The following is a 25,299-nucleotide window of genomic DNA, read 5'->3' as shown; positions in this document are numbered from 1 at the left end:
ACACCCCCGTCTCACTGAAGAGAAAATCTCAACAGGAGAAATAGCATTGCCAGCTCACTGAAGAGAAACCTCAACAGGAGAAACAGAATGGCAGTCTCACTGAAGAGAAACCTCAACAGGAGAAAATAAAGTTCCAGCCACAGCCAGAATTCAGGAGCTAGTTGAATAGCGACCTTTTCCTGCTGGGAGATAGAGAATACTGGATAAACAGGAGGAGTGCCAGCCAATAGGACCACCTGTTAATCAGTTTCTCTATCTCCGCCTGCTGGTAGATGTGAGCTATCCCATTGGTCTCTGGATTCATCTGCTGCTGTTGCTAGGGAAAGTTTCTTAAAACTTTGTCCACAGTTCACTTTTCACATTGTCCGCCCCAGGCTTGGTGGATAATGTCATCATATTTGAGAATATGCTGCCTGCTTGTCCTAGGATAAGCAGACTTTTCCCAAAGGTCTGCAATCTCCTGCAGTTAGAGCTGTCACCACAGGGAACCTCTGCAGTATGAGGGCGAAAACAGCAAACAAAAAGACCGAACTATAAAGAAAATAAACATGATCAGAAAAGATGAGCTCCTACAGCCTGGTTTGTAGGAAGGAAAACCGAGTCCTCAGGGGGCAGTGCTGAGAAGGGTGGAGCTCTCTGGAATTTGAGACTTCCTACAAAGTCCTGGTGGGTATATGAAATTAACCCAATCATTCCAGAATAAAGTAGGATTGTACAAGAACTGACAATTCTAGATGTGTTACAATCTCAAATGTAAATAAATCTCATAACAAGCAAATTCCATGTAAACATACACAAAGCTAAAACAAACTTACCGTGCCTTGATAACTACTCCCCTTGTATGGTAGGTCAGTGTTTCTCAAGTCACTCCTGGAGTAACCTCTTGCCAGTAAAGCTTTCAGGATATTGGCAATGAATATGCATGAAATATTTGCATTATTCATTATGGATATCCTGAAAATCTCACTGCCAAGGGGATACTCCAGGACTGACTTGGAAACACTGTGGTAGACCACAGATAGGAAGACGGGACAAACGGTAAATGATGGCAGATAAAGGCCTATTTATAATACTTCCAAAATGAATGAAAAAGAACATGAGAAAATTGATTTCTCAACAAGCAATATAGAAATGTCTCAGAAGCGATATCACTAATATCATTATATTACTTAGGAGAATTAGAATTGAATATCTAAAAGTTTTAGAATAGGCAGAATATTTACCAGAATTTTACTAACAGATTAGATACTGATGCCCAAAAAAGGTATGTACATAAAACATATGTTATGGATATGCAAAATCAAAAATAGCTAAGAAGAATACATGGTATAGTCTATAATCAACAACTCACAATTGACAAAATTGGGTATTACATTCTTACAAGACAGAATTCAAATGAAAGTTGGATGTCTGTTAAAATAACTGGATATCTTCATTATTTACATTACATTAGTGACTTCTATTCCGCCAATACCTTGCAGTTCTAGGCGGATTATAAAAGAGGATAACTGGACATTTCCAGGAAAATTACAGATTGGGGTGCTAATTACATGTTGAGACATTGCTGGGAAATTTACAAGATTGGGAATAGTTAAGGAGATGTATTGGCTTGTCTTGATAAATTTTTTTGAATAGCAGGGTTTTAATTTCCTTTTGTTTAGAAAGAAGGATTTTAGTGGCTATACTAAAGTAATGTGAATTCACTTTAAGAGCTTGGAAACAAACAAGAATAGAAGATGTAAGCAAAACACTGTGCAGAAAAATAATTCAAATAGTACCTGTTAACTCTTCTAGGGCATTTCTCTGGTTTGATATCTATTTCATAATGGTAGATTTCAATTTTAGGAATGTCCATTTCAAAGAAGTTAGCTTGAAGCTTGATTGTCCTCCCTGAGGTACCATAGTCTGGTCGAGGGGGAGGTTTAAATGTATATCCCTGCATCGGTGATGGTGAGGTTGGTGGAGATGGTGCAAATACTGAAATATGAGAACAAAATGTTATTACACATTGCAATCTGTAGACTACTTACATTTAGAGCTATAATCCCATTTTAACAATTGAAAATTTCCATGATTCTTGATGCTAAAAACAAAATAGCAGGCCTGCACTCATCATGGAAGGCAGCAGCAAGGCCTGAGCGAGAATATACTCACAGATCTCAACACTCTACATGGATTTAACAGGAAGCTTACACTAACCCAGGAGGAACCCGGGCCTATGAATGTTCACTAGCCCCATGCTAATTTCTACTATTAGGTATAAGTCAAGTTGAAGCCAAGAAAGAGGGAGAGTGGTCTTTTTTAGATCCCAACACAAATTTGGGAAGCACTGATTTAGAATACAACAGCTTTTGAATGCTGCACAAATATTTGTAACACACTATCTTAATTGACCACCAAATAAGTTAGGTTTAAACACACTCCCCTCCCCTCAAAATGGTTTCTCATTGCTAAGTCACACTAAGAGATGTGTCTCTGACAAGGAATATATCTTTTGAGTTTAAAATCATCATGGAACTCTGATCTCCTCTCTTTACTCTCTGAAGCAATTCCTAGACAAGTAATATAGAAGTAAGCTGAAGAAAAAAAAAAAGGGGGGGTGCAAAAAACCATATTGTTTAGAACAGGGGTGCCCAATACGTCGATCGCGATCGACCGGTCGATCGGGAAGTCGATCACGGAGCCCATCCCGGGTTCCGTGATAGACTCGTGTTGCCGTTCCAATCAGCCGGCCGATCAGCCTTCCTCTCCCCAAGGTTCCCCACCGGAACCGCCCCAAGGTTCCCCACGCTGCGCTGCGCCCTTCCTGCCCGACTGCCAGAACCCGTCTTCCGACTGGGGGATGATGTCACTTCCTTCGGGAGAAGGCGGGAGGGAGGTCTAGGGAAGTCACGACCCTTGAGAGCTGAGCGCCGGCTGCCCCTGGCAGAATTGACAAGCCAGACTGGAGAAAGGCGGTCGGGAGCAGGAGGTGCTCTGCCCAAAAATGTCGGAGCTGCTGCTGCTGCTCTGACGTCTTGAGCCTGAAAATGGGAAGTTGAGTGTCGTGCTAAAAAGAGACTGGAACGGCTCTCATGGAAGACTGGCTTTTTTTCTTTTCCTCTGCCCTGGGGATCCGGAGATTTGGGCCTGCAGAAGCCTCATGCTGACCAGCATTCCTCTCCCCGACATCAATTCTTACATCGGAGAGGAAATTCTGGGCCAGCCAATCGCTGCCTGGCTGGCCCAGAACTTCCTCTCCGACATCAGAATTGAAGGGGAGCAGAATGCTGGTCAGTGCAAGGCTTCTGCATGCAGAGCTTGGGGGGCGGTGGCTTGGAGGCCTGTTCCCCGGTGGCGAAGGCAAACCTAGTGGCTTGGGGGAGGGCAGGGAGAAAGAAACAAAGGGGGCAGGCAGGGAGACAGAAAGAAAAAGGGAACAGGGAGACAGAAAGAAAGTGGGCATGGAGAGAGAGAGAAAGAAAGAACAGGAGGCAGGGAGAAAGAAAGAAAAAGTTGGGGGAGAGAATGAGGTATGGAAGAGAGAAAGCATATAGGAGGCTGAAAGAAGGAGTGGGTTGAAATCAGATGATGTCAGAAGAAGTGCAGCCAGAGTGAAGTGAGAAGAAGTCAGAAGAAGAAAGTGCAACCAGAGACTCATGAAATCACCAAACAAAAGTAGGAAAAATGATTTTATTTTCAATTTAGTGATCAAAATGTGTCTGTTTTGAGAATTTATATCTGCTGTCTATATTTTGCACTATGGCTCCCTTTTACTAAACCGCAATAGCGGTTTTTAGCACAGGGAGCCTATGAGCGTCCAGAGCAGCGTGGGGCATTCAGCGCAACTCCCTGCGCTAAAAACTGCTATGTGGTTTAGTAAAAAGGGAGGGGCTATATTTGTCTATTTTTGTATGGTTGTTATTGAGATGACATTGCATAGAGTCATCTGCCTTGACCTCTTTGAAAAACCCCCGAAATATGAATAAGGAAAAATTATGTTCTTACCTGTTAATTTTCTTTCCCTTAGACGCAGCAGATGAATCCAGAGACCAATGGGATCATCTACCAGCAGGCGGAGATAGAGAAACTGATTAACAGGTGGTCCTATTGGCTGGCACTCCTCCTGTTTATTCAGTATAGCTCCTTGCCCAAGCATCCGTAACCATCAAGAGGCATAGTATGCAAAAAATTTCTTTCCCATAATAAATCTCAAAATGCAAAAATACGGAAAACAACCCGCCAGAATAACAAACTGCGAAAGTTGCAAAAGAGAAAACCGAGAGACAACAACCAAAAAAGGTGTGGGGCTCTGGATTCATCTGCTGCGTCTAAGGGAAAGAAAATTAACAGGTAAGAACATAATTTTTCCTTCCTTAGCAACAGCAGCAGATGAATCCAGAGACCAATGGGATGTAGCAAAGCAATCCTCAATCTGGGTGGGAAGCAAATGCCGTCTCCGCAACAACCGACGCACTAAACGCATCGACCGCATGCGCCCCCACATCCAACCAGTAATGCTGAGAGAAATCACTCTCGGAAGACAAAGTAGCCACGAGACAAACTCCTCCAAGGAAAAAACCTCTGGACCGAGTCCAAAAATTAGCCATCACTCTGATGGAATGGTCAAGAAGTACTTTCGCCAACCGCTTCCGTGCCATCAAGCAAGCGTAAAGAATGTCCTCCTGGACCCATCGAGCCATGGAGGCTTTGGACGCCGCCATATGTTTGAGGCGTCCCTTGAAGACTACAAAAAGGTGATCTAAACAACGAAAAGTCATTAGAAACCTTGCTCGCGGAGAACGTTACGCACTTTCAAAAAATGCAGTGAATAAAAGCATGTCTCCCCATTTCTCCCCCCAGGAAGAAGGAAGGAAAAGGGAGCGTGTCATAAAAGAAAGGAGGACACATCTTTAGAAAGAATCGTGGTACCGTCCGAACTGATACCCCAGATTTTGGAAATCAGAAATAGGAATACCCGCTGAACAAGGCCTGCAACTTGGAAAACTGCAGAGCCGAAGCCCTGGCCATAATTTCAACAGCACAAGGCCCGTGTTCAACAGCACAAGGAGGAAATGAAGTCTTCGGTAAACTGCGAAGAAGTACCTGAAGATTGTACTCCGGACAGGGCTTCTAAGACGTGTTCAAATATACCGTACTCCGTTTAGGAACTGAACTACATGAAGCTGAGAAGTAATCGAAGAGCAATATACCTAGCCCTTGTAACAAGCTATGAATGGCACTTGAAGCTGAAGGGAATTGAACGCTAAGCCATCGGCAATACACCTGTACCAAAAAGGAACTCAGGAAGGGTGCAAATGTTGAGAAGTATCCAAGAAAGGAAAAAACCTCCAAAAGGAAGCAGAAGCCAAGGGAGAAGACGTCTGTAGCGCCTGGATAAGAGAAGAAACAACCTGCTTCACATAACCCTTACACGTCAGTCAAGACTGCTCAAAAGCTAGGTCGTAATACCAAAGTAGTATGAATATCCATGTTGATCGTACCCAAGGTGAGCAAATCCAGAGATACCAGGAAACTTCCTAGTCCGGCTGTCGAAAGGCTCATCAAATCCACATAGCAAGGATGGCGCAGCCAAGCCAGAGATTCTACAAATACTGTGCCCGGAAAGCGAGCTTGAGATGGCAAATCCAAGCCATCATCAGCCAGGGGAAAACACTGAAAAAGAGAAACCAGAGGTGAGAAAGAAGTCACACTGTTACCCCCTCTAACTCCCACTTCCTGTGCCCGCCGAAGAAGCTAGGAAGCATGGAATTGTGAGATGAGGCCATGAGGTCAAGTTCCAGGAGATCTCACGTCCACAAAAAAATCTGGAACGCCTGAGCCAAAATTCCCAATATCCAGAATGTAGAAGATTTCACTATTACTAACATCTACACTTCTAGAGCGTACACCGTGCTGTATACTGTAACATCCAATAAATGGGCCATGCTCAGATTTCGCAGAGAGAAAGACTATCCAAACTCTTTTCCTGACCCGTAAAATGATCAGCCAACAGAATAGAAAGATGAGGGTCCACCCATTGAAGTAGAACAACCACTGTACCTGGCAACTGAGTACATCACCTACTGCCCAAGCTGTAGAGAAATACCCCATCATAAAACTGACTGAAAGGGCCCTCAGCGGCATTCCAGAAGAATGGTCTGACGCTCCAGAAAGGTAGCCTGACCATGCTCAAGAGTAGAAGAATGAACCAGTACTTAGTCTCCTCTGAAGACCAGACTCCTGGAGCTGAGGATGGAAGCCACCGAGCCCCCCAACCCGACAGTCCGGAATGGTCGGTGGTCATGAGCTAGTCCAGCAAAGACCGAGGCATGCCTTGGAAAGAGAATCTCGCTGAGCAACCAAATCATACAGAGCTATGCAGGAGAAGCATAGCAACTAATAGGAGCCCAGAGATACCGGGAACCACCGGAACAAAAGCAGCTGCTGTAGCGTTAGAAGGGGAAAGCAAGCCGAGGTTCCCAGAGGAGTCAGCAATATGGATTCTAGAACCTGTACGGAATCCCATACTCTTAGCCATGGTAAGCGAAGAACGCCAATCTGAGATCGAGACCCCACGGTCAAGTCTCTGGAAAGAAACACATGTCCCTCCTATAAGAATAACAGCATCAACCTGATATACCTATAAATAGTACAGGAGAAAAGAGCACTGCAAATTTGAAGATGCGCATGTAAAGAACTGAGGAAAAGATACCACCCACTTCGTGTCAGTCAAAAGACCCGACTGGAAGTCGTCCGAATCAAGCAGGCAGTCAAGAAGAAATTAGATGAATCGCCTGGTAGCACAAATGAACGCTTGGGTAGGCGAAATGGAATGTGCCAAAACCGAAAGTGCTGCTCCAAGAGAGGCAGGCAAACCTAGTGCCGATTCGGAGTCCATAGAGAAAATGTAAATATACTCCCAGGTTGACTGCAGAAATGGGTAACCCTGAGAAACTAATGCAGCAGAATGGAATCCAGCCTGCCCAATGTCCCTGTCTTGGCCACCCAATATTAAGTGGTACCCTAAGAAAGAACTGTCCCGAGGATCAGCAACACTTTAAAGAGAAACACAAACCAGAGAGACTCCATAAACAAACTGGAAACCTGAGGAGGATGCAAAGGTGCAAGCATCCTGAAAAATGTCCACAGCTCCCTGACCTGACAGTAAAGCGACTACTCCCTCACGAGAAAAATGCAAACCTGGAAAAAGAACATCGTCTTGCGATGTGAAAGGGAGCATGAGGACACTCAGCAACCTGCCTGAACTTTACGCATGCAAAGGAAAGTCAAGGCGCACCAGGCGTAATCCAGAAGCAGCCTACGCCTCTCCAGAGAAACGAGCTGTACCTGGCCGGAACAGACCAGGTTTCCACTCCAAAAGAGAGCTTAAGGGGTGAATTCAAAGGGCATACAGCGCAAGCTACCCTACGAACTCGCAAGCAGAGGTTCTCGCCCCTAGGGATCAGCAGCCACTTAGACCATTCTACTAGAGCGGAAGGCCGTCTAGCACGCGCCATGAGGGCGACCACCACGCGATAAGCGTGAAAAATCAGCCAACCCTGGAGACAAGCTGGCCCACAGGAAGAAGAAAAGAACCATCAGGCCTCAAGAGAGACCCCTAACTCGGAATTCCTGCATACTACCATGAAGAAACATGCTAGAGCACAACCAGACGCACGCAGCACATAGGCACGCAGCCCATAGGCAGAAGGCCTAAGGAAACCTCCAACACCGCCGCATGTTATCAGAACCCCGAGTGAGGCAATGAAGCACCCGAATGAAACACGGGCACGCCCTTGTCACCTACTCCACCGTGCTGTCTGCCAACCCATAAGGTAGCACAACCAAGCTAAGGCAGCCAAACCCAGGGCAGAACCTTATGTGTAAGTGCCTAGGGATATAAATTGACAGCCCCCAAGAACAACTAGCTGCATTTATTTATTTTTTTTTTCTTTTGCTTCGGCAAGAGAAGCCTGTGGAATATATACCACAGCAAACTTGAGCACTGCAATACGGGGCAAAGCTGTTTCCAACAGGGCTGACGATCCAACCCCGAAACAAAAAGAAGCCGCGGTACCCACTTATAAGTCAGCTGCAGGACATGAGTCACTGAACCCCGCGGCACTGGGGGCCCAAGCGCGGGCACTTTCCCGCCAGAATCAAAACCGGCTGGCTCCCCTAAAAGCGCTGTACAAAACAGACCGGGAGCTCATCGCCAAAACAGAAGCACACCGCCCCGCACAGCAGAAGTCGAGGCCCACACTGAGAAAGTCAGCCGCCTAGAATAACTCCCCGAGTGACGCGGTGCTGGCGACCCAAGCGCGGACTGTTTCGCGCCAAAACAGGCCGGCTCCAAGAACATTGCCGCCCACAACAGACTCAGAGCCCATAGCCGAAGTATATATATATATATATATATATATATATATATATATATATACAGGCATAAATATAATAGTGCAGCCGCATCCTACACAAATTGCAATAAACATTGCAAAACACACCTCGGGGAGGAAAGGGGAAAAGGCGCACGGCTCCTAACAGCAGGGGAGCACAAGCTCGCACCACCCGCGCTCCAGAAAGACCCAGCTCCAGTTCAGATATTGTATAACACACCCGGAGCCGTCCTCACATCCTCGTGGCCACACCAAGAGCCACTCAGTTGCATTTCCCCACAGGCCGTGGCAGCATCGAGAAAACAATGTCCCAGAAACTACCAACCCCACAGCACAAGCGCCAGGGCAAGAAAAGAAGCTCTCCTTATTTATGCGCGGGAAGACAGAGGCCACCTCACCGAAGCAACCTCATATAAAAACACATTCCACCATAGGCAAGAACCCACAGCTCTCACACAACCACAAAGTTCAAAGACAAGTAGAATAAAACACATACTCACAACCTACTGAATAGTGCCGGTAGACGCCGGGAAACACCGGCTGCTCAGCACGAGCAGGGCAAAAATTCAGCTGTGTAGTCCCTTTTTTTAAAAAATTTAATGGGAAAGAAGAAAAAATAGGGACCAGGGCAGACCCTCTATCATTGGAGGGAGGGTGAGGCAGGGACAAGGGGGGGCCCAAGTGTAACCTCTAAAGCCGGCACCGTTCAGCCGGACACCCCTGTCTCACTGAAGAGAAGATCTCAACAGGAGAAATAGTACTGACAACTCACTGAAGAGAAAATCTCCACAGGAGAAATAGCATTGCCAGCTCACTGAAGAGAAACCTCAACAGGAGAAAATAATTTTCCAGTCACAGCCAGAATCCAGGAGCTAGCTGAATAGCGACTTTCACCTGCTGGGAGATAGAGAATACTGAATAAACAGGAGGAGTGCCAGCCAATAGGACCACCTGTTAATATGTTTCTCTATCTCCGCCTGCTGGTAGATGTGAGCTATCCCATTGGTCTCTGGATTCATCTGCTGCTGTTGCTAGGGAATTAACATTTTCTCTGCCTTTCAGTGTGCTTTGTGGGTTTTTTAAAAAAAATTTATTGTTGGTAGATCATTTTGACTTGGTCATTTTAAAAGTAGCTCGCAAGCCCAAAAAGTGTGGGCACCCCTGGTTTAGAACATAAAAATGTGAAATTAATGGCAGATAAAGACCTATGGCTTATCCAGTCTGTTCATCCTTACCATCTACTATCCCTTTCTTTCCCTTAGAGATCTTTCTTGAATCCAGATACAACCCTTGGTCTCCACCACCTCTACTGAAAGACCATTCACACATCCATCACTCTTGCTATAAAAAAGTACAGGTCTCTCTCCATATTCACGGTTTTGGGATTCACGAATTTGGTTATTCACAAGTCTCCAAACAAGCACTCCTGCCACAAGCAAATCTACGATCAAAAATGGCTGTCACAAGTTTCCAAGTTGGTCTCGCAGAACTTGAGGCAGCCATTTTTGATAGTGGATCTGCACAGGACAAGAGCGTAGGAAGATCGCTCCTGCCCCATTTCACCACTATACCACCAGAGCTTCTAAGGTAAGCTGTAGAGGGGTCCGGGAGTTAGGGTGGTATCCTTAAAGTTATTTGCAATTTTTTAAATATTTGCAAGGGAACTGTACCCCTAACCCCCGCGGAATATGAAGGAAAATGTATATTACTTTAGACTACTCCCAAGTCCATCTCCCTTTTACCTTCATCCTATGTTTCCTGTTCAAGAACCTTTCAAATGAAAGAGACATTTCCTGCGCATGTATGCCATGGAGATATTTAAATATCTCTATCATAGCTCTCCTTCTGCCTTTCTTTTAAAGTAATGCAATTGAGATCTTTAAGTCTATCCCCATTAAAGACCACTGACCATTTTAGTTGCCACTCTCTGGACCAACTCCATCCGGGTCATTCCATATCAAGTAGTCTAGGGCTCCCCACATCACCATCACAGATTTTGATTAAACTTTGTATGCTGAATCTTACATGAACCAACCAAACTCTGATAAAGTTTAAGATCCACCAGTGGAATACTTGTAGAGATCTAGTGCATTGTTTGATACCATACCACAATCATGACCAGTATCCCTGCAGCATTTTCACAACTTTAAGTCAAAATATTTCCTTGGTTATATAAGCAAAACAAATTAAACTTGGTGATCTTATATAACTTTTTATGATCTATTCAACGGAACTAATTTTTGAATTTTATTTTTTTTAAATTGGCTTGTGTAAAAAGCCTCAAAGTAGGCCAAAAAATGGACACACAAAAAAATGTAGCTTTTGTGGATCCTGTAATAATGAAGCCCTGTAAAATTTTGTCTATTATATTGTGACTCGACTTTGTTCTCAAATATACAATTTCAACTTATAATCGCGTTACAATTTCACTTTAAATTGAGATTTTTCAAAAATGGGGTATATTCAACCAGCTTTTGCAAAAAACAGTCACCTAGAAACATTTTTGAACAAGCTCTATTAGAAACGGTATGTTTCAATCCCCTTGAAAAAGCTGGTTGTTTTTCAATGAGCAAACAGTGCCTGACGTTTCAAGTTTTATTTTAGTTTGATGAATCCCTTATTTAGTTTTACTAAGCAAAGTAGGAGAGGGGTATTAAAGGTTCTGTTCGGGGAATAGGTGGGTTTTGAGTTGTTTTCTGAAGTGGAGGTAGGTGGGGGCATCGAGTGCAATTGGGGCTAGCCATGGGTTCAGTTTGGCTGCCTGGAAGGCGAAGGTTTTGTCGAAGAACCTTTTGAGATGACATAGTTTTAGGGAGGGGAAGGCGAACAGATGAATTCTGAGGGAGTTCTTATTGTTGCAATTTAAATAGAAGTGAGGGTTGAGGTAGTTTGGAGATATACCAAAAACTGTTTTGTAGCAGAAGCAAGCAAATTTGAATAGGACTCTGGATTCAAATGGTAACCAATGTAGTTTGTGGTGGAAGGGGGTGATGTGTTTCCATTTGTTCAGGCCAAATATAAGGCGGACAGGATAAAACAGTAGGTAAGGGTAAAAGCTATGGTTTTCTTAGTCCTGAAAAGGACAGTTTTATCCAAAAACATCTTCAAATAAGAATGTTTTTAGTTTTGCTTTAAATTGCTTTATCATGGATTTAATTCGTAAGTGATTAGGCAGTGAATTCCAAAGAGAGGGTGCAGTGACAGCGAAGTTGTTAGATCTCAATGTGTTAATTAGTTTTAATGATGGTATAACGAGGAGATTTTGTGATGTAGAACAAAGAGATTTAGTGGGATAATAAGGAATTAGAAGTCTATCAATGAACTCTGGTTGATTATTTGCGCGAGTTGTAAAAGTTAATAGTAGAATTTTGTAATTAATTCTATGTTCGACGGGCAGCCAATGTGCATTGAATAGAAGAGAAGAAACATGATCATATTTCTTTGAACCATAAATGATCTTGATAGCAGTATATTTCTTTGCGCCATAAATGATCTTGAAAGCAGTATTTTGCACTATCTGAAGGCATCTTATTTCCTTTTTTGTAATGCCCTTATAAAGGGCATTACAATAATCTATACGAGAAATTACCAAAGAATGGATTAGAGTATTCAGGGAAGCTGGGTCTAATATTTTGGAAGGGGAACGTATCATTCTAAGGCGATGGAAGCATTTCTGGACCACCATACTAATACGATTGTGATAGGAGAATTTACAGTCAAAAGTGACTCCTAGTAACTTTAAAGTGGGTAATACTTTAATTGGGAGGGATTCAAATTTCAAGTGGGCCTGAAGAGTTATTCCCTCTTTAAAGGGAAAAATCATTAGTTTAGATTTATTGATATTGAGGAACAGCCTATTTGAATATAACCACAATTTGATTTTTTCGAGTTTGTGGTTGATGGAAGCAACATCCTCTATGTTATTAAGGTCAATAGGATGGATTAATTGCACATCATCGGCAATGGTGAAGCCGGTGGATTGACCCACAGTCAAAAGGGGGGACAAAAAAAAATGTTAAAAAGTAATGGCAAGAAGATCACGTGATGCTGTGAGCTGAGCGGCTGCATGCTCGTTCGGCTTCGGAGCCCTGCCCTTCAATTCCGTGCGAATTGAGCACAGACACCCGACAAAACTTACCCCAGAGCCAGCGGAACGGGAGTTAAATATATGGACAGGTTCGTGACTCACTCTCCCGCTCCAATGACATACCGAGCGGTGAAAAAAGACCGGGATAAGGCGCGGCCCGGCGAGGACAAGATGGCGGCCGCGCCTCGAGCAGACGCACCAGCGGCGAACTTTTCCCCCAAAATGCTGTCGGACTTGCAAAGAGTTATTTTAGAGGCACTGGGGCCGCGAATGGAATACATTTCCTCACAACTGACTAAACTAGAAACTCTTCTGGAGGACAATGCAAAGAGAGTGACCGACCTGGAGACGCAGGTGTCAGCGGTGGAGGATGGGGCAATGGCGACGGAAGCAACTGTGTCCACTTTGACCTCTCAACTCCGCACCTGCCAGGATAAACTTGAAGACCTAGAAAATAGGTCTCGTCAAGGGAACTTGCGCTTTATAGGCTTACCAGAGACAATCTCAGATTCGGTACTCCTTTCGGTGGTGGAGTCATGGTTGGCTAGCGAACTACCGATGCCTACTTCCTTGGGCCCACGCACTGGAACTGATCAAAGACCGCGAGTGGTCATTGGGAAACTTCATAACTACAGACACAAAGTGGAGCTGCTGCGTGCCTTCCGTGCAAAAAGAGAATCTCTGACATATGAATCCTCACCGGTACGAATAGGACAGGACTACTCTGCAGCGCTCACCGAAAAGCGTAAAGTCTTTCATCCCCTATGCTCTAAACTTGTGGAACAAAAAAGACGATTCATGTTTCTGTACCCTGCAGTGCTGAAAATACACCAAAATGGAAAATGGCATGTCTTTGAATCTGCAGCACTGGCAGGAGAGTTTATTAACCGTCCTGACTTTCATTCTGGAGTTGCCTGACACTACTATGTGGCAAATTGAACACGGCTGGTTCAGGGGTGTTTTTGCTGTTTAAACTGTATTTGCTATTTTGCTTACATGTTGAATATAGATTGTGCACCTAGCTGGGTAAATTTTAAGAAGGCAGGGCTCTGATAGCCTTTGAGACGTGATCTGCTATCCTAAGGCCCGGTGGGTTTTGGGATAGAACAAGAACTGGATGGGTAGGGGATTGGAGGGAGTGCAGGGGAAGGAGGGTGGATGGGAGTTGGGTTGGATAGGGTTTGGTGGGGGGGGGGAGTTTGATTTTTGGGATTTGGAGGGATTTGTTTGCTCATGTGAGTTCTCTTCCGGTGCAGTTTCTGAATGTTTCTACAATCCTTATAACCTTTCCATCTTGCAGGTTTGCTTGCGATTGGGTCTTCCCCGACTAGGCTGGGGGTCGGGGAGACGGAGTATGAGATACTGGGCAACGTATTATTTATTGTTGTACTTATGACCTCTTCAACCTTTCGAATTCTATCTTGGAACGTTTGTGGGATTACCTCCCCGGTTAAGCGTAGCAAAATTCTTCAGCGTCTTCAACATCATAAAGCGGATTTGGCCTGCTTGCAGGAGACTAGACTTTCGGATGTTGAACACGCTAAGCTTTTGAGAAGTTGGGTGGGACAGGTTTACTGTACTTCTTCCATGACCAAAAAATCTGGAGTTGTGTTGCTGGTCAGAAAGGGTTTTCCAGGGAAAGTGGAACAATTATATCGGGACAAACAGGGGAGGATCTTATTATGTAAGATAACTATGTCCAGATTTACTTTTAATCTACTTATGACATATGCTCCCAACCAATGGAAAAATTATGTTCTTACCTGTTAATTTTCTTTCCCTTAGACACAGCAGATGAATCCAGAGACCAATGGGATAGCTGACATCTACCAGCAGGCGGAGATAGAGAAACTGATTAACAGGTGGTCCTATTGGCTGACACTCCTCCTGTTTATCTAGTATAACTCCTTGCCCAAGCATCCGTAACCATTAATAGGCATAGCATGTAAAAAACTTCTTTCCCATAACAAATCTCAAAATGCAATAATACAGAAAACAACCTGCCATAATAACAAACTGCAAAAGTTGCAAAAGAAAAAAACCGAGAGACAATATCCAGAAAAGGTGGGGCTCTGGATTCATCTGCTGCATCTAAGGGAAAGAAAATTAACAGGTAAGAACATAATTTTTCCTTCCCTAGCAACAGCAGCAGATGAATCCAGAGACCAATGGGAAGTAGCAAAGCAATCCTCAATCTGGGTGGGAAGCAAACGCCGCCTCCGCAACAACCGAAGCACAAAACGCCCCTACCTCATGCGCCCCCACATCCAAGCAGAAATGCGGAGAGAAAGCACTCTCGGAAGACCAATTAGCCGCGAGACAAATCTCCTCCAAGGAAAAAACCTCTGGGCCGAGCCCAAGAAGTAGCCATCGCTCCGGCGGAATGGTCATGAAGTTTTTTCGCCAACCGCTTCCCTGCCAGCAAGCAAGCATAAAGAATGTCCTCCTGGACCCATTGAGCGATGGAGGCTTCGGACACCGCCATACGTTTGAGGCGTCCCTTGAAGAATACAAAAAGGAGATATAAGCAACTAAAAGTCGTTAGAAATCGAGCTCGCGGAGAACGCTACGTACGTATCAAAAAATGCAGTGAATAAAAGCACTGCTCCCAATTTCTCCTCTCAGGAAGAAGGAAGGAAAGCGAGCATGACATAAAAGAAAGGATGACACCCCCCTAGAAAGAAATAGTGGTACCATCCGAACTGATACCCCATATTTCGGCAATCAGAAATAGGAATCCCCGTTAAACAAGGCCTGCAACATAGAAAAACTGCAGAGCTGAAGCCAGGGCCACAAGAAACCCCATGTTCAACGGCACAGCCCTTTAGAGTCCCAAAAGACAAGGATGAAATGAAGCCTTCGGTAAACTGAGAAGAAGTACGTGAAGATTGTACTCCAAACCGGGCTTTCTAAGAGGCGCATGAATATACCGCACTCTGTTTAGGAACTGAACTACATGAAGCTGAGAAGTAAGCGAAGAGCAATATACCTAGCCCTTGTAACAAGCCAAGAATGGCACTAGAAGCTGAAGGGAATTGAACGCTAAGCCCTCGGCAATACACTTGTGCCAAAAAGGAACTCTGGAGTGGTTCAAACGTTAAGAAGCACCCAAGAAAGGAAAAACCTCCAAAAGGAAGCAGATGCCACAGGAGAAATCGTCCATAGCACCTGGATAAGAGAAGAAACAACCTGCTTCGCATAACCCTTACACGTCAACCAGGATTTTTAAAAAAAAACTAGGTTGTAATACTAAAGTAGTACAAATATCCATGTTGATCGGACCCTAGGCGAGCAAAGCCGGAGATACCAGGAAACTTCTTAGTCCGGCTGTCGAAAGACTCATCAAATCCGCATAGTAAGGATGGCGCCGCCAATCCACAGATTCTACAAATACAGTGGTGCCTCGCATAACGGACGCCTCGCACAGCGAACGCTGCGCACAACGAACTTTATGTCTTGATCCGTACAACGAACTTCGTTTCACACAACGAAGTCGCCCGAGCTGCATCCTTCCGCGCAGGCACTGCGCTTAACTGCTCTCTCTCCGCCTGGTTCCCTCTTGCCCCCCCGACTCCCCGACACGATCGGGGCAAAAAGGAGCCCAAGCCCTCTTGCCCCGCCGATTCCCCAACTCCCCACACAATATCGGGCCAGGAGGGAGCCCAAGTCCTCCTGGCCACGGCGACCCCCTAACCCCACCCTGCACTACATTACGGGCAGGAGGGATCCCAGGCCCTCCTGCCCTCGACGCAAACCCCCCCTCCCCCCAACGACCGTCCCCCCCCAAGAACCTCCGACCGCCCCCCCCAGCCGACCCGCGACCCCCCTGGCCGACCCCCACGACACCCCCAACCCCCTTCCCCGTACCTTTCTGTAGTTGGCCGGACAGACGGGAGCCAAACCCGCCTGTCCGGCAGGCAGCCAACGACGGAATGAGGCCGGATTGGCCCATCCGTCCCAAAGCTCCGCCTACTGGTGGGGCCTAAGGCGCCTGGGCCAATCAGAATAGGCCCGGGAGCCTTAGGTCCCTCCTGGGGGCGGGGCCTGAGGCACATGGGCCCAACCCGACCATGTGCCTCAGGCCCTGCCCCCAGGAGGGACCTAAGGCTCCCGGGCCTATTCTGATTGGCCCAGGCGCCTTAGGCCCCACCAGTAGGCGGAGCTTTGGGACGGATGGGCCAATCCGGCCTCATTCCGTCGATGGCTGCCTGCCGGACAGGCGGGTTTGGCTCCCGTCTGTCCGGCCAACTACAGAAAGGTACGGGGAAGGGGGTTGGGGGTGTCGTGGGGGTCGGCCAGGGGGGTCGCGGGTCGGCTGGGGGGGCGGTCGGAGGTTCTTGGGGGGGGGGCGGGCGTTGGGGGGAGGGGGGGTTTGCGTCGAGGGCAGGAGGGCCTGGGATCCCTCCTGCCCGTAATGTAGTGCAGGGTGGGGTTAGGGGGTCGCCGTGGCCAGGAGGACTTGGGCTCCCTCCTGGCCCGATATTGTCGGGGAGTTGGGGAATCGGCGGGGCAAGAGGGCTTGGGCTCCCTTTGGCCCCGATCGTGTCGGGGAGTCGGGGGGGCAAGAGGGCTTGAGCTCCCTTTTGCCCCGATCGTGTCGGGGAGTCGGGGGGGCAAGAGGGCTTGAGCTCCCTCTTGCCCCGATCGTGTCGGGGAGTCGGGGGGGCAATAGGGCTTGAGCTCCCTCTTGCCCCGATCGTGTCGGGGAGTCGGGGGGGCAAGAGGGCTTGAGCTCCCTCTTGCCCCGATCGTGTCGGGGGTGCCAGGGACCACACGGAGTCACCCACCGTACCACCCGATTCGGGTAAGCGCAGGTATCGGTGGGTGGCTTATTTGCGGGGGGGGGTGCCTTATTTTACATTTTTTTCTAAAAAGGGGGGGCTGTCTTATTTGATGGCCCTGCCTTATCATCGGGGAAACACGGTAGAAAAAAAAAAAAAATGAACAGTTAAGTCCCAGTTTTTGCCGCTGAGACTCTGCCCTCTCACTGTAAAATTAGACTCTACTTAGTCTGTCTTTAAATTTAAAAAATGTGTGTTGTTTTAAAAAACAATTATGTTTTTAGATGTATCTAAATAAAAATAATAACCAAAAATTTATCTTTTTTTTATGTCATCTTAGCATATTTTATGCTACAGAACGAATTATTTTTTTTAACATGTATTGTTATGGGAAAACGCGTTTCACATAACGAACTTTTCGCATAACAAACTTGCTCCTGGAACGAATTAAGTTCGTTGTGTGAGGCAGCACTGTACTGTGCCCGGAAAGCGAGCTCGAGATGGCAAATCCAAGCCATCATCAGCCAGCGGAAAACACTGAAAAAGAGAAGGCAGAGGCGAGAAAGGAGACATGCAGCTACCCCCTCTAACCCCCACTTCCTGGGCCCGCCGAAGAAGCTAGGAAGCTTAGAATTGAGAGACGAGGCCATGAGGTCTAGGTCAAGGAGATCTTACGTCCATAAAAAGAGCTAGAACGCCTGAGCCACAAATTTCAATATCCAGGATGCAGAAGATTACACTATTACTAACATGCACACTTTCCAGAGCGTACACAGCGCAGTACACTGTAACATATAAGAAAAGGGCCATGCTCAGATTCCACGGAGAGAAAGTCTATCCAAACTCTTATCCTGATCCATAAAAGGATCTGCCAACAGAAGACGAAGATGAGAGTCCACCCATTGAAGCAGACCAACTTCACCTGCCAACTGAGTACAACACCTACTACCCAAGCTGTAGAGAAATACCCCCATCATAATACTGACCAAAAGGACCCTCAGCGGCAATCCGGAAGACTGATCTGAAGCTCCAGAAAGGTAGCCTGACCCTGCTCAAGAGTAGAAGAATGAACAAGTACTGAGTTGCCTCTGAAGACCAGACTCCTGGAGCTGAAGATGGAAGCCACCGAGCTCCCCAACAAGACAGCCCGGGATGGTCGGTGGTCATGAGCTAGTCCAGCAAAGATCGAGGCATGCCTTGAAAAGAGAAATCGCGCTGAGCCACCAAATTATACAGAGCGATACAGGAGGAGCATACCAAATAATTGGAGCCCTGAGATACCGGGAACCACCGGAACAAAAGCGACTGCTGTAGCGTAAGAAGGGGAAAGCAAGCCGAAGTTCCCAGTGGAGTCAGCAATATGGATCACAGAAACTGTACAGAATCCCATACTCTTGGTCACGGTAAGCGAAGAAAAATACCAATCTGAGACCGAGACCTCACGCCCAAGTCTCCGGAAAGAAACACATGTCTCTCCTATATGAATAAAAACATTACCCCGATATACCTATAAATAGTACAGGAGAAAAGAGCGCTGTGCAAATTCGAGGATGCACGTATAAAGAACTGAGGAAAAGATACCACCCTTTTCGTGTCAGTCAAATGGCCCGACTGGAAGTCGTCCGAATCAAGCAGGCAGTTAAGAAGAAATTAGATGAATCGCCTGGTAGCGCCAAAACGGTACCACCGCCCACATCACCTAAAACGTTCGTGAAGCCTTGGGTAGGTTTGGCATGTGCCAAAACCGAAAGCGCTGCTCCAAGGGAGGCAGGCAAACCAAGTGCCGATTCGGAGTCCATAGAGAAAATGTAAATATACTACCATGTTGTCTGCAGAAATGTGTAACCCCGAGAAACTAATTCAGAAGAATGGGATCCAGCCTGCCCAATGCCCCCGTCTCGGGCACCATGCAGTAAGTGGAACAATGTCCCTTAGTTCCCGAAGAACTACAAGAACTGTCCTGAGGACCAGTAACACTGAAAAGGGAAACACAAAACATAGAGACTCCAAGAACGAACTGGAAACCTGAGGAGGATGCAAAGATGCAAGCATCCTGAAAAATCTTCACAGCCCCCTGACCTAACATTATAGTGTCTTCTCCCTCATGAGAAAGCCTGAAGAGTCATTGAAAGAAGTCAAGATCCCCTCAGAATGAAGTGCAGAAGGTCAGGGAATAGCAGGATGAGACTGTAGGATCTGCAAGAAGATTCTCCTAGGAAAATTCAAGTTTCACAATGTAAAGAGGAATATACTGGAACCATGAAAACAGTACTAACCCCATGTAACATGAGCGAAATACGCATGTTCTTTAAAGTGAATACATACTACACTCATCAAGATGCTGCATCTACCGCCCCGTGGAAAACAACAGCATCCTTACAGGTATCAGACAAAGCTCACATCGCTAATGAGAGCTTCAGGGATGAGGCTAACAGCCACATAGCGCGTGATTCTCCGCGGGTCTGATAGAATAGGTAACTGGCTCCTGGTTAAAAGGAACTGTACAGCCCCTCCTGTCTGGACGGGTGGCCCGTCTAGCATGTGCCATGAGAAAATGGTGACAGGAGAAACCAGCGTGATAAGCATGGAAATCTGAAGTCCAGGCCCCCTCAGAAATAGAGAAAGAGAGTCCTGGCCGCAGGAAAATGCGCAGTGTCATTATGCCCATAGAGACAGCCCGAACTTGGAAACTCTTTGTACTACCTTTAGGCATATATATCCTGTGCCACTACTAGACACATGCAGCTCAGCACAGGGGCCCAAATAAGGACAGTTACCAACAGACAAAGGCTCAATCTGCAGGGACCCCAAGAGAGACAATGAGATACCTGTGTGAAATACAGGGCACTATCTTACTGCTGATCTCACCGTGCCGTGAGTTGCCATATGTCGCCCCAGTCCGGAGACAAACCGAGACTGGGTGACCTAGCACAGGGCAGAGTCTCTATAGGAAACCCCTTGAGTGCTAACCCCAGAGTCCGATTAAACAAGCAGCTTCCTTCAAGGGAGTACAGCAGGAACACAGACATAGACATATAAAGCTGCCCAAGCTTGTCCCAAAGCTGGTGACACACATACAACTTGTCTGAACCGGAAAGGAGAGAAGCCCCGGCATACCCTGACCAAAGTCAGCTGGAAACAAACTACCGGAACGCTGCAGCTCTCTCAACATCGCCGGAGACCCAAGCGCACTCCTGATTCTCACTGACACGTGGCCGCTGCATCAACGCTCCTAGAAATATAGTTGGATTCAAGCCCCGCAAAATTTACCCTGCCGCGGCTTGCATAGAAATAAAATCAGACTCAGGGAATAACCAGAAGAACGGCCCACAGCGCCGGAAAAAAACATGTCCCATCTCATGCTGCTATAAACCGGCACCTGCACAATCAGCTGAACATGGCCGTGACAAACACCAATGAAAGAGAGCCTCAGAATAAACAGGACTACTGCTGCACTGAAACCCAACAATGAGAACAAGTGCGAGCAAGAAATCGCACCGCTACTGCCGCGCTGTAACCAACAAGGAAACCAAGCGCGTGCATGCAAAGGGCAGGAAGTCCCGACTCCCTCCACGGATTTCTAGTCATAAAACTTAGCCTCAATAAAATATCCATACCTTAAATGAAAGATGACCGAACCCACAGTACTAAGACTCCCAAACAGAATCTAAAGTTCAAACAACTGTAAAAGCCAGACATACTCACAGGCTTGTTGTTAGGGCTGGTTGAAGCCAGTTTGCAGCAAAAGCATGGCAGAATGTAACAACTGTGGTCTCTTTTTTTTTTTTTACAGAGAAGGGAAAGAAGAAAAAAATTGAGACCCAGTCAGACCCTCTAGCAAGTTTCAAGTTTATTAGGATTTTATATACCGCCTATCAAGGTTATCTAAGCGGTTTTACAATCAGGTACTCAAGCATTTTCCCTCTCAATGGAGGGAGGGTGAGGCAGGGACCTGGGGGGGCCCAGGTGTAACCCCTAAAGCCGGCACTGTTCAGCCGGACACCCCTGTCTCACTGAAGAGAAAATCTCAACAGGAAAAATAGCATTGCCAGCTCACTGAAGAGAAACCTCAACAGGAGAAACAGAATGGCAGTCTCACTGAAGAGAAACCTCAACAGGAGAAAATAAAGTTCCAGCCACAGCCAGAATTCAGGAGCTAGTTGAATAGCGACCTTTTCCTGCTGGGAGATAGAGAATACTAGATAAACAGGAGGAGTGCCAGCCAATAGGACCACCTGTTAATCAGTTTCTCTATCTCCGCCTGCTGGTAGATGTCAGCTATCCCATTGGTCTCTGGATTCATCTGCTGCTGTTGCTAGGGAAATGACCATTCCTTTTTCAAGACCTTGGCGGGGGTGGGAGTGCGTGATCCTGCTACTCCCCTGCTATTGATGGGTGACCTTAACCAGGTGCTGGACCCACCCATGGATAGAACGGGCCCGGGGCCCTCCCAATCCTGTGGTCCTACCAGGGGAATTCATTATTTGTGTGATACTTTAGATTTGATTGACCCGTGGCGAGTAATGCATCCCACGGAACGTGATTATACTCATCAGTCGCGGGCCCATCATACGTTCTCTCGCATAGATTACATATTGACATCTTCTGATTTTTTCCCTAAAATTCATTCCTCAGAGGTGGAACCCCTTTCGGTGTCAGATCACTGCCCAATTTGGATTGACGTTTTGAGTGGTACAGACCTTAGATCTGGCGGGGCATGGAGGTTTCCCTCTTATCTATTTAATAACTTAAACTTTTAAGAAATATCTCGAAAAGAAATGGGAAGATTACGTGACTTTTAATTCACAGCATCAAGACAGACCCTTAATATTCTGGGAGGCAGCAAAATCGGTACTTCGGGGGGACATTATTTCCTACGTCAGCGCACATAGACACCGGATCTCCCGGGGAATTTTACAACTAGAACGAGCATACCAACGTCAGAAACGTGCCCATATTGCACACCCGACTCCGCGTTCGCAGGAGGCCCTGACGGCGGCGCAGACTGCCTTGAACACATTACTGCATGAACGTACTCAACATTACTTTCACTATTGCAAATATAAATTCTTCAGATATGGTAACAGAGCTGGGCGTCTGTTGGCCAATTTGACTAAACCATGCCGTCCACAACGCCACATTTCTCGTATAGTACTGGGATCGGGCAGCGAGCTCACTTCTACCCCAGAAATTGCTGACAGTTTCTTACAGTATTATAGGGATTTTATGCATCTCGGGAAGGTCAGGGGGGACCCGAGGTGGAGGATTAGTTAATGGACGCGGGGGTACCCAGACTGTCATCTCCAGATAGAGCTTTTTTGAATAAGTCCATTCAGGGAAAGGAGATACAATTAGCAATAAAACAGCTAAAAGGGGGTACATCACCTGGCCCCGATGGTTTTTCCCCAGAGTTCTATAAACTTCTGAATCATTCTCTTTGTGGCCCCCTGGAGGCATACTATAATGCGGCACTGGAGGGTGGTTCCCTTCCCTTGGGGGCAAATCAGGCCTTTATTACCTTAATACCTAAACCGGGAAAACCGGAGACGGACTTGGAATCGTATCGGCCAATCTCACTAATTAATGTAGATATCAAAATATTAGACAAAATATTAGCTAACAGATTATCCACCTTACTGCCGAAATTGATCGTGCCAGAACAAGTGGGCTTTGTCCAAAATCGCCATTCGGTGATCAATGTACGTAGGTTACTCACAGCTCTACAGCGTACAAAGGATTCTGGAATCCGAGGAATGCTGGTGGGTCTAGACGCCGCTAAGGCATTTGATCAGGTTAATTGGACATATCTGTTCCAAGTCCTCACATATATGGGTTTTGATGGGTGGTTCCAGGATATGCTGCATCTGCTTTATAATGATCCCACAGCTAGTATCTTGATAAATGGTACCCGCACCTCCATATTTAGTATAGCGTGTGGTACACGTCAGGGAAGCCCACTTTCCCCCTTGCTTTTCTTACTATACTTGGATCCCTTACTGCGCACCATTTTACGGGCTGATGTGTTGCAAGGTCTTCCGGAGGGGGTTTCCCAACTACGAGTACTGGCTTATGCTGATGATCTTTTACTTACTTTGGGGTCCCCTAATACCTCTCTCCCAAGGGCATTAGACCTACTGGACGAATTTAGTTTGTATTCGGGTATGAAGCAATGGCAGGGTGCTTTCCCGCTAGTATGGGCGACCGGTCACATAACATACTTGGGTATATTGATTTCCCCAGATCCTGCCTGCTTGTATTCCCTTAACATTGACCCCCTGATTGTAACAGCGGTGCACAGACTGGAGAACTGGCAGGTCTTTCCTTTATCTTTATCAGGTAAAATAGCATTGTATAATATGGTGTTGGTGTCCCAGTGGCTTTATGTATTTCAAATGATCCCTGTATTGCTGTCTGCCCGTCACGATAAACTGCTTGGGAAGAGTCTGCAAAAGATTTTGTGGAATGGGAGGAGAGCTTGCTTGTCCTTGTCTCACCTGGCCCGCCCTCGGGACCGAGGCGGTTTCGGTCTCCGCAGCCTTAGGTTGTTGTCTTGGGCGTGTCAGATGAGACCCTTGAATGACTGGTTTCGAGATACTGGACACTTTTCTGCCACTGCTCCGGAGCTCTTTCTTTGTGCTCCTTATCACTTTAGTTATTTGCTTCATGCTCCTACTTTACCGAAGAGGACTTCAACTGCACGGGACCTTTTCCTCATGCCTTTGAGACGTCTCTGAAAGGCACTGTGCCTCCAACTCCGGATTTCGTACCAGGTGACTCCTTACTTACCATTGAGGGACAATGGAGCATTTAAAGCGGGACTGGACCCGGAGCCCTCTGGGGTATGGGCTTTCTGCTCTAATCAATATTTGTTTCAACTGGTTCACTCCTCGGGTTCTTTGAAAACATTCGAGGAACTCCAACGCGACCATGGTTGGAGGTCCACTGACTGGCTTTCGTATCTGCAACTTTCTTCATATGTGACCTCCTTGCCGAGTACATCTCTCACTGATCGATGTATGGAGTCCCTTTCAGAGGCATTGAGTCTATCGGCTCAGGTAACGATCCCATTGCGCTTTCATTATCGCCATCTCCAAGAACAATTGGGCGAGCCCTCTTATGACTCCATCGCCTTAAGGTGGACCCAGGACTTTCCTTGTGAGGTGACTGCCTTCATGATCCGCAGGGGGACCCACCGAGCGGCCCGAGTGACCCTCAACGTACTTTTGTTTGAACTCAATTACAAATTCCTGCATAGGCTATACAGGTCCACATCTTACCAATTTCGTGCTAAAATGTGTGCGTCTGACCAATGTCTCAAATGCCATTACTCACCATCCACGTTGGGTCACCAATTTTGGTCTTGCATCAAGATTACAGACTTTTGGCATCGGCTTAATGTGCATATCCAAGCTATGTGGAATTATAACTTTACCTTAACTCCGATAATGCTATTTTCTCTGGACTGTGTCCCTCTATCAGCGCCTAAGGGATTTCGCAGCTTCTTGTCTACAGCAGTACTGTTGGGAAAAAAGGCGATTTTGCATTGCTGGATTACTGCAGACTCTCCGACGCTCTCGCGATGGCGTACGCTAATGATACACCAGACTTCCATGGAGAGGCTTTGTTTTTCATCCTTGGACACTGAACCGGGACGGTCATTTTGCACTCGTTGGACACCTTTTTGGGACACTTTAACGCCTAGAGCTCGAAGTCACATACTGAATGCTTAGAATTATTTGTAGGAATTGCACCGGATTGGATATGTGTATTACTCTGTAGGGTATTGGGGCTGAGGGAGGGTGGGCGGGATGAGAGGGTTGGGGACGGAATTGGTTTAGGGTGAATTTGTGACGTACTTGGAATCCATTCTGTTTTTCTTGTACACCTATACAATTCTGTTGGTTGGTAGTTTGGTTATTGAAAATTCAATAAAACATATTTTCAAAAAAAAAAAAAAAAGTAATGGCAACAGGATAGAATCTTGTGGAATTCCATGTTTAGTGGAAGAAGGCTCGGATGATGTATCGTTAAAAATAACCTTGGATGATCTTTC

At 46.4% G+C, this 25,299-nt stretch overlaps 1 protein-coding gene across 5 annotated transcripts in view; it reads right to left on the bottom strand.

Annotated features, from left to right (window-relative positions):
- AGO2 (argonaute RISC catalytic component 2) overlaps positions 1–25,299 on the bottom strand; it is a 312,251-nt gene that overhangs the window by 262,645 nt on the left and 24,307 nt on the right. For all 5 annotated transcript variants that reach the window (XM_033934274.1, XM_033934272.1, XM_033934270.1 and 2 more), the window contains one exon: positions 1,779–1,977. In XM_033934274.1, coding sequence (XP_033790165.1) covers positions 1,779–1,977 — 199 coding nt within the window. The remainder of the gene's footprint in view (positions 1–1,778; positions 1,978–25,299) is intronic.

Source organism: Geotrypetes seraphini, chromosome 2, assembly GCF_902459505.1.
Source record: "Geotrypetes seraphini chromosome 2, aGeoSer1.1, whole genome shotgun sequence".
Lineage (NCBI taxonomy): Eukaryota > Metazoa > Chordata > Amphibia > Gymnophiona > Dermophiidae > Geotrypetes > Geotrypetes seraphini.
Note: the sequence above shows the minus strand (reverse complement) of the source record. Positions and strands in the feature narration are given on the sequence as shown.